At 44.2% G+C, this 14631-nt stretch overlaps 1 protein-coding gene across 2 annotated transcripts in view; it reads left to right on the forward strand.

Annotated features, from left to right (window-relative positions):
* OPTN (optineurin) overlaps nucleotides 1-14631 on the forward strand; it is a 522442-nt gene that overhangs the window by 264832 nt on the left and 242979 nt on the right. For both annotated transcript variants that reach the window (XR_014981292.1, XM_085652875.1), the window contains exon 6: nucleotides 8586-8720. Coding sequence is in view for 1 of the 2 variants with exons in the window: in XM_085652875.1 (XP_085509001.1) it covers nucleotides 8586-8720 (135 nt within the window). In the remaining variant the exon portion in view is untranslated. The remainder of the gene's footprint in view (nucleotides 1-8585; nucleotides 8721-14631) is intronic.

A 14631-nucleotide genomic window follows, 5' to 3' on the forward strand; every position in this document is an offset into this window, starting at 1 on the left:
CAAAGATTTAATAAAATAATGAGATGAGTATGCTATTGCACTAAATGATCTAATACGGCTAATTATTCATACTGGGGATTCCTAGCCTAATGCCTTCGACATCCATTATTGAAAGATACAAATTCTTGAGAACTGTAGTTACGTGTAACTAACTTTGTCCTTGCTGGCACATGACAGGCTGACTGGTCAAAGATGGAGGCATGGCCCTTAATTTTGCAAAACAGTCATCATCTGGCATTTTAGCTTCTCTTTGTGGCTGGTCTGGAAGGCCACTCTTTTCCATCCGGGCACTACAAGCTTCCTTTGACTCAACAGAGGTGTCTTCATGCCAACGAGAGAACGCACTCCACTCTGGAACTTTCAAAGCCATTGCCTAGTCCTGCAGCCTTACCAGTCAAGCTAAACTCGAGACGGTGACCTGCTAGTTCCTGTCTCTGTTCCTGCAACCTTTGTAGTATCGAGTCTGTTGCTGATCTAAGTTTTCAGCTACTTATCTGTCCTGCCCCTTCCCAATGTTATTCAGAAAAGGCATTCAAGAGGACTGATATATTAAATAGATGATTATGGCGCAGTCTGTTAATGTCTGTTAGTATGTTCTCATATAAGTGAGCTCCCATTTGCCTTAAACTTTGAGATTGAAACACTGATCCATTTACATGTGAGATCACTTTCAGACCAGGCACGATTGGTGTCTGGAGAGCTCTGTAACATATAGAAACAAGCATTGGCATAGCCAATAGGTCTCGCCTTTGGGACCTTATAAGTGTTTAGCCATGCAACACTTGCATAACTAAATACTTATAAGGTCCCAAACCAAGACCTATTGGCGAAAGTAAAAGTAATCGCGGTAAAGCGCGGCGCCCGCGCACATACACTGTAGCTCTAGGCTGGCCTGGTAGCACTTTTTGGAGCCCTCTCAATAAGTCTCGCCAGTCCAGCGCATGCGCTGGGTCAGGCGAGACCTAAAAAGACTAAAAGTCCCCACAAGCCTAAGAGTGGCTTCGTGTATGTAGGACTGGCAGGCCCGGTTCTAGAGGGTGGTCTGGGTGGGCCATGCCCACCCAAACATGAGCCTGGCCCACCCAAACATGAAGCTTGGCACTGGCAGTGACATCAGCAAGGCCAACAGAAAATGGCCACTGCAATTTAAAACGTTCTCTGAACGTTATTTTCCTTCTTTCTTTTAGAGTTCCGTGATTGGGCCTGGGCTCGCACCCCCAATCACGCATCTGCATCTCCCATTAGAAATGTGGGCTGTGTCCCCGCCCACTCGTGCAGGTACAATAGGGGCATGGCGAAGGTGACAAATCCTTTCGTTAGCACTGGATTTGTGTACCGTCCTGCTGCCTGGATATTTAATTCTTTTCAGCACTAGTGAAGAGGAGTTTGTTTATGCGGGTTCATTTTCCTGACCCCTTGAGCTGCTTTTCAGATCGGGCTGTGACAGAGTTTGTAAGGAGCAGGTAAGAGAATGTGTGGCTATTGTTGTGGGGTTTTTTTTCATCTGTGAGCAAGACACATACTTTGTGTGCTGTGTAAATTTTATTTAAATTGTTTGTTTAAATCGTTTGTATCATTATATTGACTTCCAAGGAGGCACGACAACTATTAAAATGTCCTGATAACTCTGGGATTAATGACCGTGCTGCAGAGCAATCTTTTGTCTGTTTGCAGTTTTTAAATGCAGATAAACTGTAGTTAACGTGGATAGCTCAGTGGGTTACTGCCTTTGTCACAGAGATACTTTGATTACAGGATACTCTGCACACTGCCCTCAGAGCCTGGACCCGGGGATCTCTCATTAGCTGCGGGGGATCGTAACCGGCCGAGGACCCCAACGGTGGTGAGCACTGGAGCCCACGGAGAGCGCTGGCTTGTGGCATGCCGAAGGGGGAAGAACATGGGGAGCCCAGGACTTACCCGTGTTGCTGAGAGGCCCTGGGAGACACGCGAAACCCCCCACTAGAGTGGAAGGCGGAACGAGGCGCAAGGACATCCAGCGTTCAGAGGGGGTTGAGAAGCGAATAGTACTGCCTGGGGCGCAAGTTGTGTAAACACTCCGGAAACGGAGAACAGCGGATCTGGGAGCTTTGATTCTTGCCCAAGCCTTATTCACAGATAAGTGGCTCGCCAACCAGGCGCTGGTGCAGGGTGAAGATTAGGGGGTAATGCTGCGTTGTTGCCTGATTGCTGAACCTTAAGCAGGGAGGCCAAAGGAGGTGAAAGCGAATCCCACAAGACCACAATAGCGATGAACCCGCCGTCACACATGCAGTAAGGGCATCACAGCTAGCCTCCATTACTGAACCCTCCTACCCAAGACCTCCTGACACCTGCAACCACACCCGTGACGCACGGATAAGAACAGTAAGAGGGGACAGTGGCAGGGGCAGCAAGAGATGTGCACCGCAGGCTTCCCACCAGCAGTGGCAACCACTGCTGCGTATCGGTCTACCCTCCACATGTTCACAGGTGACAGAGACGGCGTGCAAGGTAATTAATGTGCAGTAGGGAAGGAGCAACCACAAGTCTGGGGCCCTGAAGGGACAATAAGGGCAGATAAATCCTCTCCCAACGGGTGAACCGACGAAAGTTGTCCTCCTCTAGACTCTCAGGGTATTTTGGGGTAGTTCGGCTTGAGTTAGGAGTGAGATGCACTACTTGCCCCATTTCTTCACAGCTGTGCAGCACTTAGTGCCAGCTGCAACGTTTAGATTTGCGCAAGTACGCACCCTGGTCTTTCGCTGCATTGGCAGCAGCCCCGACATTCTGGACACAGGGCATTTGAGCCCCTTTGAGATGGCCAGTTGACCAGGGGGACCGAGAGGTTTGTAGGGCGCCAGGCCCCAATGTGTAATTGTGGTGCTAGGCAATGTATTTCTTGTAGTTTGATTTTCGGACCCAGTTCTGACTACCTCTAAATGTGTTTGTATGATTTTGAGGTTGTCTTGCATACTTTGGTTTATGCTAGTGAGATTATGCTCCACCCTGTGCTTTATGCCCCTAATGTTGGAGATACATAGGAGGTAAGTGTCTAATATTAGACTGCTGAGATTTTGGGCGTACAATGCGTTTGGGGCCTATTGTGATGCTGTGCATAATGTGGTTTATGTCACAGGATGATGTTAAGTACAGTGATTTTCCTCTTGCACTACTCCACCTTCAGTCCTGTTCTGAAGTAACAACCTGTTCCTAATCGCCTCACCTTCCTGACTCCACAATAGCTCAGTTCCCTTCACCCGACGTCTGGATTATGTGCCCCCTTCTTGTCCTCATACTTCTCCCCACCACTGCTTTCCTAGTATCACCCTTCTCATATCCCCACCACCCTCCTCCTCCACAATTTCCCAACATGGCCACCACTCGAATTAAGTCTGGAATTAATTGCTACAAAATCATTTGCCCTTCTAACCTGACTAAAGCTGCAGCAAAACGTTTCAAGCATAACACCATTGAATGTTTCCCTGATTCCCTTTTTGTTGATCAGTTTTACAATGGTCGTTATGGGAGGCTCAAAAACGATCTCATTTTTTTTCACGCACGACATACCCTCTTGGTCTACCAGCTTTTACAACTCCCTTAACGTCACCGCCTCCTCCTCTATCCCTCATGGGAAACAGCTAAAAATTTCCCGCTCTGCGGGTTTGACGGCTCCCTCACTATCTCAAACTATAACAACGGTACTGTCATGATCCAAGCCAAAGACACCTGTCTCTCTTTCTTTGACCACCTCTTCCCTTCCCTGCGACCGGGCTATCCCTTGACTCTTCATCTAGCTCCACCAATTACTCCCTTTCTCCTCCCCTGACCCCCCCCACTCTCCAATAGGCTGCACCCTTGGGAGGCACAGGTTGACCCTCTGCCCTCCCCTCCCATTCTTCCCCCTCACAGTATGCCCCCCCTCTTCACTTCAGCCTTACCTCTAGCTAACACGCTCCTCGTCCATTCTGCACCATCCAGGCACTCCATTCTCTTCTCCTGCCCCTATCCCTACCGGCCGCCCCCCTTCTTAGACCATCTCTCCTCCAGCCCTCTCCCCTAGTTAATTTTCCGTACGTTCCCCTTATTCCCTCCTCCTCTCTGCTTTTCCTCCCACTCCTCCCCTCACTTTGTACCCCGATTTCCCCACAAATACATTCCATCTCTCTCCTTCCCCACTCTCCTCCAGCAATGCTGTGCTACCCCCTTTCCCGCCCTGGTAACCCTTTCCCTCCCTCGGACCGAGCAGAACCACTTTCTTTCTTCAACTTCCCTATCTCCCAATCCCCCCCTCACTGCATGATACCCGCTCCCTCACAGCCACCTCACCTAGCTACCAGGACCTCTCCAACCCCCTCCCCTCTCTTCCTCCCAAACCTCCTTCATCCCTATGACTCCTCACACTCCTCCCCTCTCCTTCCGCCCCACTCCTCTCCTATCAACCCCTAATTTTGTCCTTAATTCCTATCCTTCTTGCAACACCAACAACGACAACTCTCCTCTCACCCCTGGTGCACCAACTCCTGCCCTCATCCAAAACCTTTCCCCACCTCTGAACCCTATACCCCTACTCCCCTCCCGTTCCCCCACCTGTCCCTGCCTTCCACCGCCAAGTGCACCCCCTCCTGTTTCCATCGAGCCGTGCTCTACCTTACTCTCTCTGGAAAATAAGCTAGGCTCTCTAATCACCTCCATCTCCCAACTTGAAGCTACCATTTTAGTTTTAAGCTCCAAGATATCGACTTTTCCACACACCTCAATTCCTTTGGAAAACACTCTCCCTCCCACAAGATGCACCTCGCCCCCACACCCCATAATAGCTAAGCATAGCCTGTCGGCTGCAAATTCACACAAGCACTCGAACGCCACCCTTCTTCCAATTTCACTTCCCACTAACCCTGTTATCTACACTATTCCGACCATCTCCTCTGTCAGAACCACTCGTCCACCTAAACCCTCCCGAGCGCCCTCATATAAGTACAATATCCCCATCACCCCTCATAGCCCAAGTGCCCCCGTCACCAAAACAGTCGCGACAGAGCTGTGCTGTATGCTCCACAACTGCATATCTGCAATAAAACACAAACTTGAAATCTCCGATACCATCAACTTGCACAATATTGACATGCTCTTCCTCACAGAGACCTGGTTCAACGATACCTCTCACTCTATGTTTGATCTCCTTGTACCCACAGGCTATTCTATACTTAGAAATGACAGAATTGACAAAGTTGGGGGAGGTGTTGCTGTCATCTTTAGAAACTCCCTTCAACTTAAGGCTCTTCCTAACCGCTCCTTCCACACTTTTGAATGCCTATCTCTTGAGCTTCAATTGCACCACCGCTCACCTCTCAGATTCCATGTTATCTACCACCCGCCTGGTAGCAGCCCTTAGTTTATGGAGGAACTCACGGACTGCATCAGCGACCAATACTCGCAAAGTGACAATCAGATCTTCGTGGGCTTGCTGACCATCGCTACCCCTATTCATGTAGATTGGTCTGACCACCTCCTCATCCCATTCTCTCTTCACTTATCACACTCTATAACTCTTGGCCAGCCTAGAGGGCTACTTCCTGGTTCCGTGACACTAAAAATATTGACCTCAGTACCCTCTGTGACTCTGCTTTGCTATCACTTCCAAGGCTAGACCCGGACCTAGATGTTAACGAACTCACCTCCCAATGCCTCACAGTCCTTGCAGTCGAAATCAATAATGTCGCTCCTCTCCAAAGCAAAAAGAAAAGGCCCACTCCCTCAGCACCTTGGTTCAACAAATCCCTCTATGAAGAAAGGAAGTACCTAAGAGTCCTTGAGAAACAATGGAGACAAGCACCCTCCACCGAAAATTTGGCCACGCTTCGTTCAGCAAGATCCAAGTACCACAAGTACATCTTCCTTGGTAAAGCGGCGCACTTCAAATCCCTCCTTGACTCAGCCAAAAGCCAAAAATAGACCCATAAAACTAATCGACCTCATCAAGAACCCAAACAGCTCTCCCCCAACCTCCAAATTGGAGGATTCCACAAAGAAAGCAGCGGAATTCGCTATATTCTTTGACGAAAAGGTGAAATCACTTGTAGATCAGGTCATTCATCCTACCCCTACAGAGGAGCGCAAATCCTTAACCATTTGGCAAAACTTTGACCCCATCTCTGATGATGCCCTCATTAAATGCATCCTCGATACAAAGCCCTCTAACCATTCCCTTGACCCCATCCCTAGTGCCATTGCCATTGACTTCTATACCCATTCTCTTTCCTATTGGACCACTCTGGTCAACCTCTCCCTCAGTCAAGGCTCCCTTCCTGTTTCCTTCAAAACTGGGCAGGTCACCCCTCTGCTTAAAAAACCCACCGCTGATGCAAACGACCCCAACAACTACCGTCCCATCACTAACCTACCCTTTCTTGCGAAAATCGCAGAAAAATGTGTAGTGAAACAACTCTCTCGCCATATCAAGGACAATGATCTTCTGGACAATTTCCAGTCCGGCTTCATTCAAAACTGCATCACTGAAACAGCCCTGCTGCTAGTGATTGATGACGCGCTGCGGATACTTGATTCAGGAGAGTCTTGTCTTCTAATTCTTCTTGACCTTTCTGCAGCCTTTGACACTGTCAATCACAACACTCTCCTTAACACTTTTCAACAGAGAATGGGCATGGAGGGCACTGTGCTCAAATGGTTTGCCTCCTTCCTCTCTGGTAGATCCCAAATGATCAAAATAGCGAACAGTCTTTCATCTCCTTTGGCGGTCGGTCAAGGTGTTCCTCAAGGCTCTATACTTGCACCCACACTGTTCAATCTCTATTTAGAACCGTTGGGAAATCTCCTGAGTAAATCCGGGATCCACTATCATCTATATGCGGATGACACTCAAATCTACCTTAAGGTGGCCTCCACTCATGATCTCTCCTTCCTAAGCTCTACTCTCGACTCCATTCAAAACTGGATGTTAACTCATCAACTGATCCTGAATCCCTCCAAAACTGAATTCCTCCTCCTCTCCTCCTCACTTTCTCCTCCCCCAGTGCATTCATGGATGGATGAGATGAATCTACTGAACAATAAACCCATCATTGTCGAGAGCGCAAAATCCCTTGGTGTCATACTCGACAAAAAACTCAATCTACTCTCCCACATCGATTCCATTGCAAAGTCTGCTCGATACCAACTGTGCCTTCTTTGGGGGATTTGTCGCTTCTTCCCGGAGCACGACCTTAAAACCCTGGTCCAATCGCTGGTTCTCTCCAGATTGGACTACTGCAATTCTCTCCTTACTGGCCTCCCCAAATCCCACCTGTCCCCCCTGAAGTCTGTTCTCCATTCAGCAGCTCGCTTCATATATGGGGCCAAAAGAAGCGACCACATCACACCCATTTTATCCACCCTCCGGTGGCTTCCCATAGAAGCAATATCTATCTACAAGACTGCCTGTATCACCCACAAAGCCTTGCACTCCTCCTCCCCTCGCTACCTGGCGGATAAACTGAAACTCTCTGGAGGCTCCAGACCATCACGTAATGCAGAAAATGTATTGCTTGAACCTCTCACTTTCAAGAAGGAAAGATCGATGGCCCAATCCTTTTCAGGCAACGCGGTGAGAATCTGGAACTCACTTCCGCCTCAGATCCGGACCACCAGCTCTTCCCAGGCCTTCAAAACTGACCTCAAAGCTCTCCTCCTTCAAAGACACTTCCAAATTTAATTCACGCCCTCTATTTTCTGAAGGAAGTGCTTCCATTATAGAAAATTCTGTTCTCCATGCCTATAGAAGTGCCTTCCCAGTGTGTTTTTGTGTTTTGAGTGTCTGCCATTTATTGCAGTATTATACTTTTACTTGTATTTTGAACGCTTTTGTAACATGCACACATGTCACTTTTTCCTTTTGTAACGTATCGTTTGCTACCTCTTGTATTTTGTGTGCTTTTGATACATGCACAACGGCCACCACTGCCTCATGTAAGGTAACTTTGGTTTTAGTGTTTTGAGTGACTGTTATTTATTGCAATTTTTTTTTACCTCTACGTGAACTTTGTATGCTCTTTTAACCTGCATACGTCACTTTTTCCTTTTGTAACATATCGTTTGCTACCTCTTGTATTTTGTTTGCTCTTGATACTTGCACAATTGTCACTACTTGGTCTTACTTTCAAATAACTCTCCACATGCTCTGTGTACACACATAAGCAATCCGTTGTATCATTATGCCTGTTTGCAAGTACATATGATGTAATCAGGGCTTGGAGGCTACATCCAGAAGCGACAAATTGGGCCTGCAGTGGCCCACCCGAAGGCGCCCTTGGCCCACCCAAATAAAAATTCCTGGAGCGTAGTGTCCCTTTTCATGTTGTTTGTCCTAAGTACTACTCAGCACTCTGATAAGTCCTATTGCCTTGCATTGTAATGTTCAGTTATAGTGTACACTGGGGCCGGAGTACTGCATTGCATCACAAAATTACCCTTCATTAAATGACATTCATAGTCTGATTGAATTATTAGAATTATTTCAACGTTTACATTTTTACTTTACCTTTTGAACCTGTTTTGGTTATTTAAATTTTCTGTAGGAAGTGCTTCTAATGACCTATGTTTCAATGCAGGAGTGCATCGATGGAGGTTGCAAAGAGCAGTATGGGCACCGAGGAGTTAACAGTCAGCAAGCTGCTGCACAGCCTCGGAGAAGAGACTCAGAAAGTAGAAAGACTTGAAAAAGAACTCCAGACGACCAGGGAAAGGTATAGAATGGGTTGAACGCGCTTGTGTTCTATTACTTCAGACTTTGTTCCCCCTCTTTAAAAAGGCATGTTCATAGAGACAATGTTAGTTACGTTTCAGAATGGGAAAGATTATATTATGGATAAAGATCCATAGTGCATCAATCATCAGAAACAAAGTTAGTGCCTCAGTTCATATTTATAAACAGTGTCACAGCCAAAAAAACTGTGTTGTGAAAAAGACAGTGAAAATGTCACTCAAGGAATGGCCACTAAATGCAAAAACATGGCATTTTATAAGGACAGAATAGTGCTGAGTTTGATGTTTCTGACTACAAAACAGCGAAAGTTGACGTGTTGAAGGGGACACATATTTTTGGTGTGTGCCTCAAAATGATTTTGCAATCCTGAAATCAAGGACAACAATGCGATGTTTGGTACCTCCCGCATTTCTGATTCAGATAGGAATCATTAATGCACACAAGGGAAGCTGGCACTGCTACTGCCACGCCATTCATATTGGGGATCTTAGACTATAGAGAACCTCTAAAGGGCCACATTAGTATTGTTATTTCTTTCATGGGGTCTTTCTGGGAAATAAGGAGCTATTTGCATACCCCCAAAGGGTGGTGTTGACTTGTTTCGACCTCGTCTTTTTTTGCGATCTTCTTGAAGTGATGAACTGGCTGGACCCATGTCTTCTAAATCAGGGGGGGATATGGGGCGTGCATATTTACTGTGTGGGATCATAGAGAGTTGTTTGTTATATAATTGTTAAAGCGAATGCCTAGTGCAAACTTTAGTTTTAGAGAAGCAAATTAAATGTATTTATTTTTAGAGTTTTATATAGCGCGAACTAGACCCGAGAAATCGGATATCAGAGCGCTTTACATGAGCACGAGTTTCGTTACAGATGGACACATTCAGTTTTGTTAGGCACGGGGAGACTAAGTGATTTGCCCAGAATCACAGGATGCTTGAGATTCGAACCCGGTTTCCTAGCTTCAAAGTCGACTGCTCTAGCTGTACGGCTACGTCCTCTCCTTAAATGACCATCTTTCGAGAATCCAATTTCATTACAAATTGGCATGTACCTTTCAGACCTGAAATGTTCCTTGAGTTATGTTTTACGCATTTCTGGAGTGTTTCTGGGTTCTGGCTTATGTGAGCAGCAAGGTCCAGATTGGGGTTGCATGCGAGACGCTGGCGGTCTAGCTCTGATAGTCTTTATTTTTTTTGTTTTTATTCAATGCCTGGACCAGGTCAGGGCTTCAGTATAACATTTGCAGGGTCTGGTTGCCCCAAGTTGGAAATTCGAATCGACGGGCGCTGTTGCAAGCTATTTTCAGTCCTGCGATGTAACGGAATATGATGGCGTCCGAACGATGGTCTGATAGGATTTATGGTTACACATTAATCTCCAATATTCATGAATACAAATTTACATATATTCCTTCTTTTTAAGATGTTGTTTATATGCTGTGCAAAGAAGTGGGTAGCAGTTATCATTGTTCTGCTTTTTTTGAGGTACTTATGAGTGGTAGAAGCTCTAAGCATGGATAAGTGGCTGATGGAATTTGTAGTTCTCAGTATAAGTGGCAGATTTTGTCTTATCTCCTCGGGTTTAAATTGAGCCACTTGTAATATGACTAGGCAAGAAATATATCTTGGTATTCATTTCCCATGGTTGCGAGGAACAGTAGTATACATTTTTTGAATTTTTTTTTTTGGTCCTTTGGGGGATAATGTGGTTTTTAGTCCCAGTTAGATCAAAACTGTCAGGTTGGAGCCCTCAGCTATATATTTTGAATTTCTGTGGACTCATTCAGGCTTGTACTGAATGTTTGAAATCTTAATATTAAACTGGGTTCTTTTCTCAACAGAATAGATCGTGTACTGCATTCTTTTAACTCTTTCGCTTCCACATTGAAAACTGTTCACCTGATTTATTTTTCTTTCTTTTCTTCATTGGGACTGTTCTCTAATAAGTGTTTAACCAGGGGTTCTATCATATTGCTACAGCAAATTATGGATCTAGGTTGGCTTATTTATTTCCAAACTTCCTGATTTGTCTTGCCAATGTATTGTTTCTCACATGGGCATTGTATTTCATACACCATGTTCTTTTCTTGCAGTTCATGAAGTTGGAGTGTACCCACTTCTTGCTCCTATATAAGAAAGTTCTACCTTCTATTGTTTGTTGGCCTGGTTTGCATCCTCCACATTTATAATGTCCTTTGATTGGTTGTAGCTTCCAATATTATTGTATGGACCTCTACGTTATGGTCTATTGTGCCATGTGTGCTTGTACTGAATGATTTCTGAAGCTACGTTTTTTTAAATTGCAAATTTAGATTTTTGGGGATTCCAGACAATAACTAGAAACACTGGATTTTATCTGAAATGTTTTTTTTCTTTCTTTTAAACATGGTCTTTTAGGAGTTTTTATTAGCTTTTTCAGGGACCCCTCTTCTATCATCCCTTCAGATAGTCCGGTTGCATGATGGCAGTACTTTTTATTCATTGTGCAATTACTGCAAATCCTAAGTAATTGGCTGAATGGTAGGCTGTCTCAAACTCTTAGGGTGGAAGCTGTCATACCTGAATACACTATTCTTATTAGTTTTGTTTTTAAACAGGGATGTGACTACGATGTTATTTGTTTCTTTAACATAGATATCTAGGTAGTTTATTGCCATTCTATTTTGTGTCATATTAAACCTGATAACATGACAACAGTTATTGATCCATTCAAGAAAAAGGTTGAGGTCTGTATCTGTGCCTAATTGTCTCCAGAAGATGTCATCAATATATTTTAGCCATGAAGGTATATTGTCTGTACATGGATTGTTGATTTAAATACATTTTTCGCTAAACTGGTCCATGTAGAAAATAGTTGCCTCCAGGGTGTAGGAGCATCCCGTGGCAGTCCCTTTTATTTGCAGGAAGAATTCTTCTTGGATTATTTCTGAGATGCAGAGTATAGTATATTGATAAGTCATTTTTTCTCTTTCATAGTGTTAAATAGAAAACAACCCTGAACATGGTGTAGACAGTGCTTTGTAACATGGTAAAAAGGATATCTAGAATTCCAGAGTGGTGGGAGCACAGCAGTTTAGAGGCATATTTAAGAGGTGTGTGTCAGTATCACATGGCCTCTAAGGATCTCTAGGGCTTTGCTCTAAAACTTTCCAACAGCCACTCGTACCTATCTACTGATAGCACCAGTGAACTACCTGGCTGCAAGAAATGCATTCACAGCCAGGAGTCCTTTTGCTGCAAAGGATATAGAGAAGAACATCTTTATTGTTCAGTTAATCAAAACTTACAAGTATTAAAAAATCAGCATTAAAAGGCAGCATTAAAACGCTTTGATAAAAATGAACATATTACTGGACTTCTTTACGGGTCCCTCGTTCGTTGGGTATAAACATTTAGGAGCACCTGAGCCCTAGAGCAGGATTATAAAATAACTGCATGGATCATGACGTTTAATGGGCCTTGCTGGTGGAGGTACATAGATAAAAGTGCTTAGTGCTTTGGCTTGAACACCGCTTCACCACTGTGTCAAGAGAAGCAAATGTATGCTTTGTTAGTGCTAAATGCACAAACAGGTGCATTGTGCTTCACCATAGGTATGAGGTACCCTGCATAAAAAAGTGTGTACTGCTTATCTAAAATCTTAAGAGTCCTGCGATATATGTGGTGAGTGACTAGGGGCCTCTCTGGCCTAGTACAGTGTCTTCCAGGTCAGTTTCACAGATGAGCTCCAGTCAAGTGCCATGTACGGGAGGGGACCTTCATAAGACTGAGTTTGCTAGTTTGGAGCCTGCCAAGCTCACAAACTTTAGGAATTTCCCACAGAGCATCAAGTCTTCTCCTTGAAGACAGGCTGTGATTGCCTGGTGACATGTGCGTGTTCCAATCCTGATGAATTGCTGTCTCAGCAGACTTTTTAGTTCTGACATTAAAGCTAGACCAGTGCAGACAATGAAGCAAAAATCCTCCTTCGCATAGTTGCAAAGCCAGCATACGAATTTGGGGGAAGGTCTCCACCACACAGGAGAATTGAGTCATTGAGGGAGTCCTCCAAACCAAAGATTGAGCAACTTAAACACACAATACTGCTTAAGCTGGCTCTTGATTCAATTCAAGGAATTTTTATTCGGATACAAGTATCCATAAAAGAACAGGTCAAATAGCAGCACAGTAATACACTGGTCAGTAAAAAAGTATAATCAATAAAAGTACAGCGATATAAAAACATTGTCCAACTAAGGACTGGTCGATTATATCTGGCTACTATCTAGAAAGTTAGATAAGTTACACCAATAGGGGCAAATCCAGATAATTAAACAATAATCCTGAATACAATGTCAATAGATTATCATCACAGACATCCTTCAAGTGGTACCCATTGTTCTGCTTGCACATACTGCTACTTTTAAAAATGAGCCTACACGGAAAATTAATTCATCATCTTGCAATTTGAGGATTTCTGTGTAAGCTACTTTGTAGTGGGAAATGGCTGTTTTCTTAAATTGCATCAACATCCATTTTGTATATTTTAAATAAAATTTACAAAAAAATTGAAAGTGTAACATTGTTTGATTACTTCGGTCATCACAAGGGCATAACAGTTGATAAAGTTTAATGTTATATCCCAAAGGAAAAGAAAGTAAGTATCTCAATGTACCGGCCCTTAGGCAGAAGAGCAATCCTCTTTCCCACGACCTATGGGTTTTAAAACATAGCTGGACGGCAGCTAAGAGGAATCTTCTATGGACATGTACTTGGCAACAGAGGTTTTCTGTGACTTCTTTTCATGTCTTGATTTGTTATACTGAGCATATAAAACATCCCAATTTTTTTATTTATTTATGCTCTCTAAGTTAGTGGGGTTTTGGAAGATGTGCTCAAGGTTCACACAATTAAGGCTCTCCCTTACAGCAGCAAGCCAGGGTATGTCCCTGCCCTTCTCACACTTAAGGCAGTCCTTTATTATGTCTCTAGTGAGGATCGCTGGGTTTTTCAGATTGAAAGCCAAAATATAGCCGGACGAGCCCTGATATACTCGTCGATAAATGGCAATTTCAATTCTTTGTGACAAACAAACTGTAATGAGGAAATGGGAGCTCCAAGGAGTCTCCGACAAAATCCATTTTCTTCGCCCTGGATGCTGTTACACTTAGTAAAACCGCAAACTTCAGCACCATATGTGGCGGTCGGAATACACTGATATTTAAATGTTTTATTAATAGCGAAGACCACCTGTGTCTTTTTGGGTTGCGAGAGACTGAGTATTGAATTAATAGCTTTTGAGAACTTACTGCTGCTATGCTCCACATGGTCAGCCCAAGAACCATTTGCGGCGAATACCAGTCCAAAATAGGGAAAAGTGCAAGTGCGATGTAAACTTTTAGAGTCCATAATGATTGTGTTAATAAGATACTTTTTCGTTCCACAAGCCATTAAAAATGATTTTTTTAAATTAGTACGTAGATCTAAAACAGCCATAAAATCGACAAAACCCGTACGCGGGTTCGTAGTGCATTCAGTGTGCGGCCCATTAAGACCGCATCATCAGCGTACAGTAGGGCGGGGAGTATGTTACCATTGATCAAAAAATCTTTGGCAAAGCTTACTAATAATGTCATTAGTAAACTTTGTCAAAGATTCATGCAAATCGTTGATATATACGATGAAAAGGAGGGGGGCCAAGACTCACCCCTGCCTGACCCCTCTGCCGATTTTGATGTCTTTTGATACCTCCCCACCCTTACCAATCCTCACCCGGGCCTTCAAGTCCCTATGCAAATAAGCTAAAAAAAATGAACTAAAACTTCATCCGAGCTGTATTTTAAAAGAATTGACCATAGTCGTGACCTATTAACGTAGTCGAAGGCTGAGGTAAGATCCATAAAAGCCATAT

This window comes from Triturus cristatus, chromosome 4_1 (genome assembly GCF_964204655.1).
Source record: "Triturus cristatus chromosome 4_1, aTriCri1.1, whole genome shotgun sequence".
Lineage (NCBI taxonomy): Eukaryota > Metazoa > Chordata > Amphibia > Caudata > Salamandridae > Triturus > Triturus cristatus.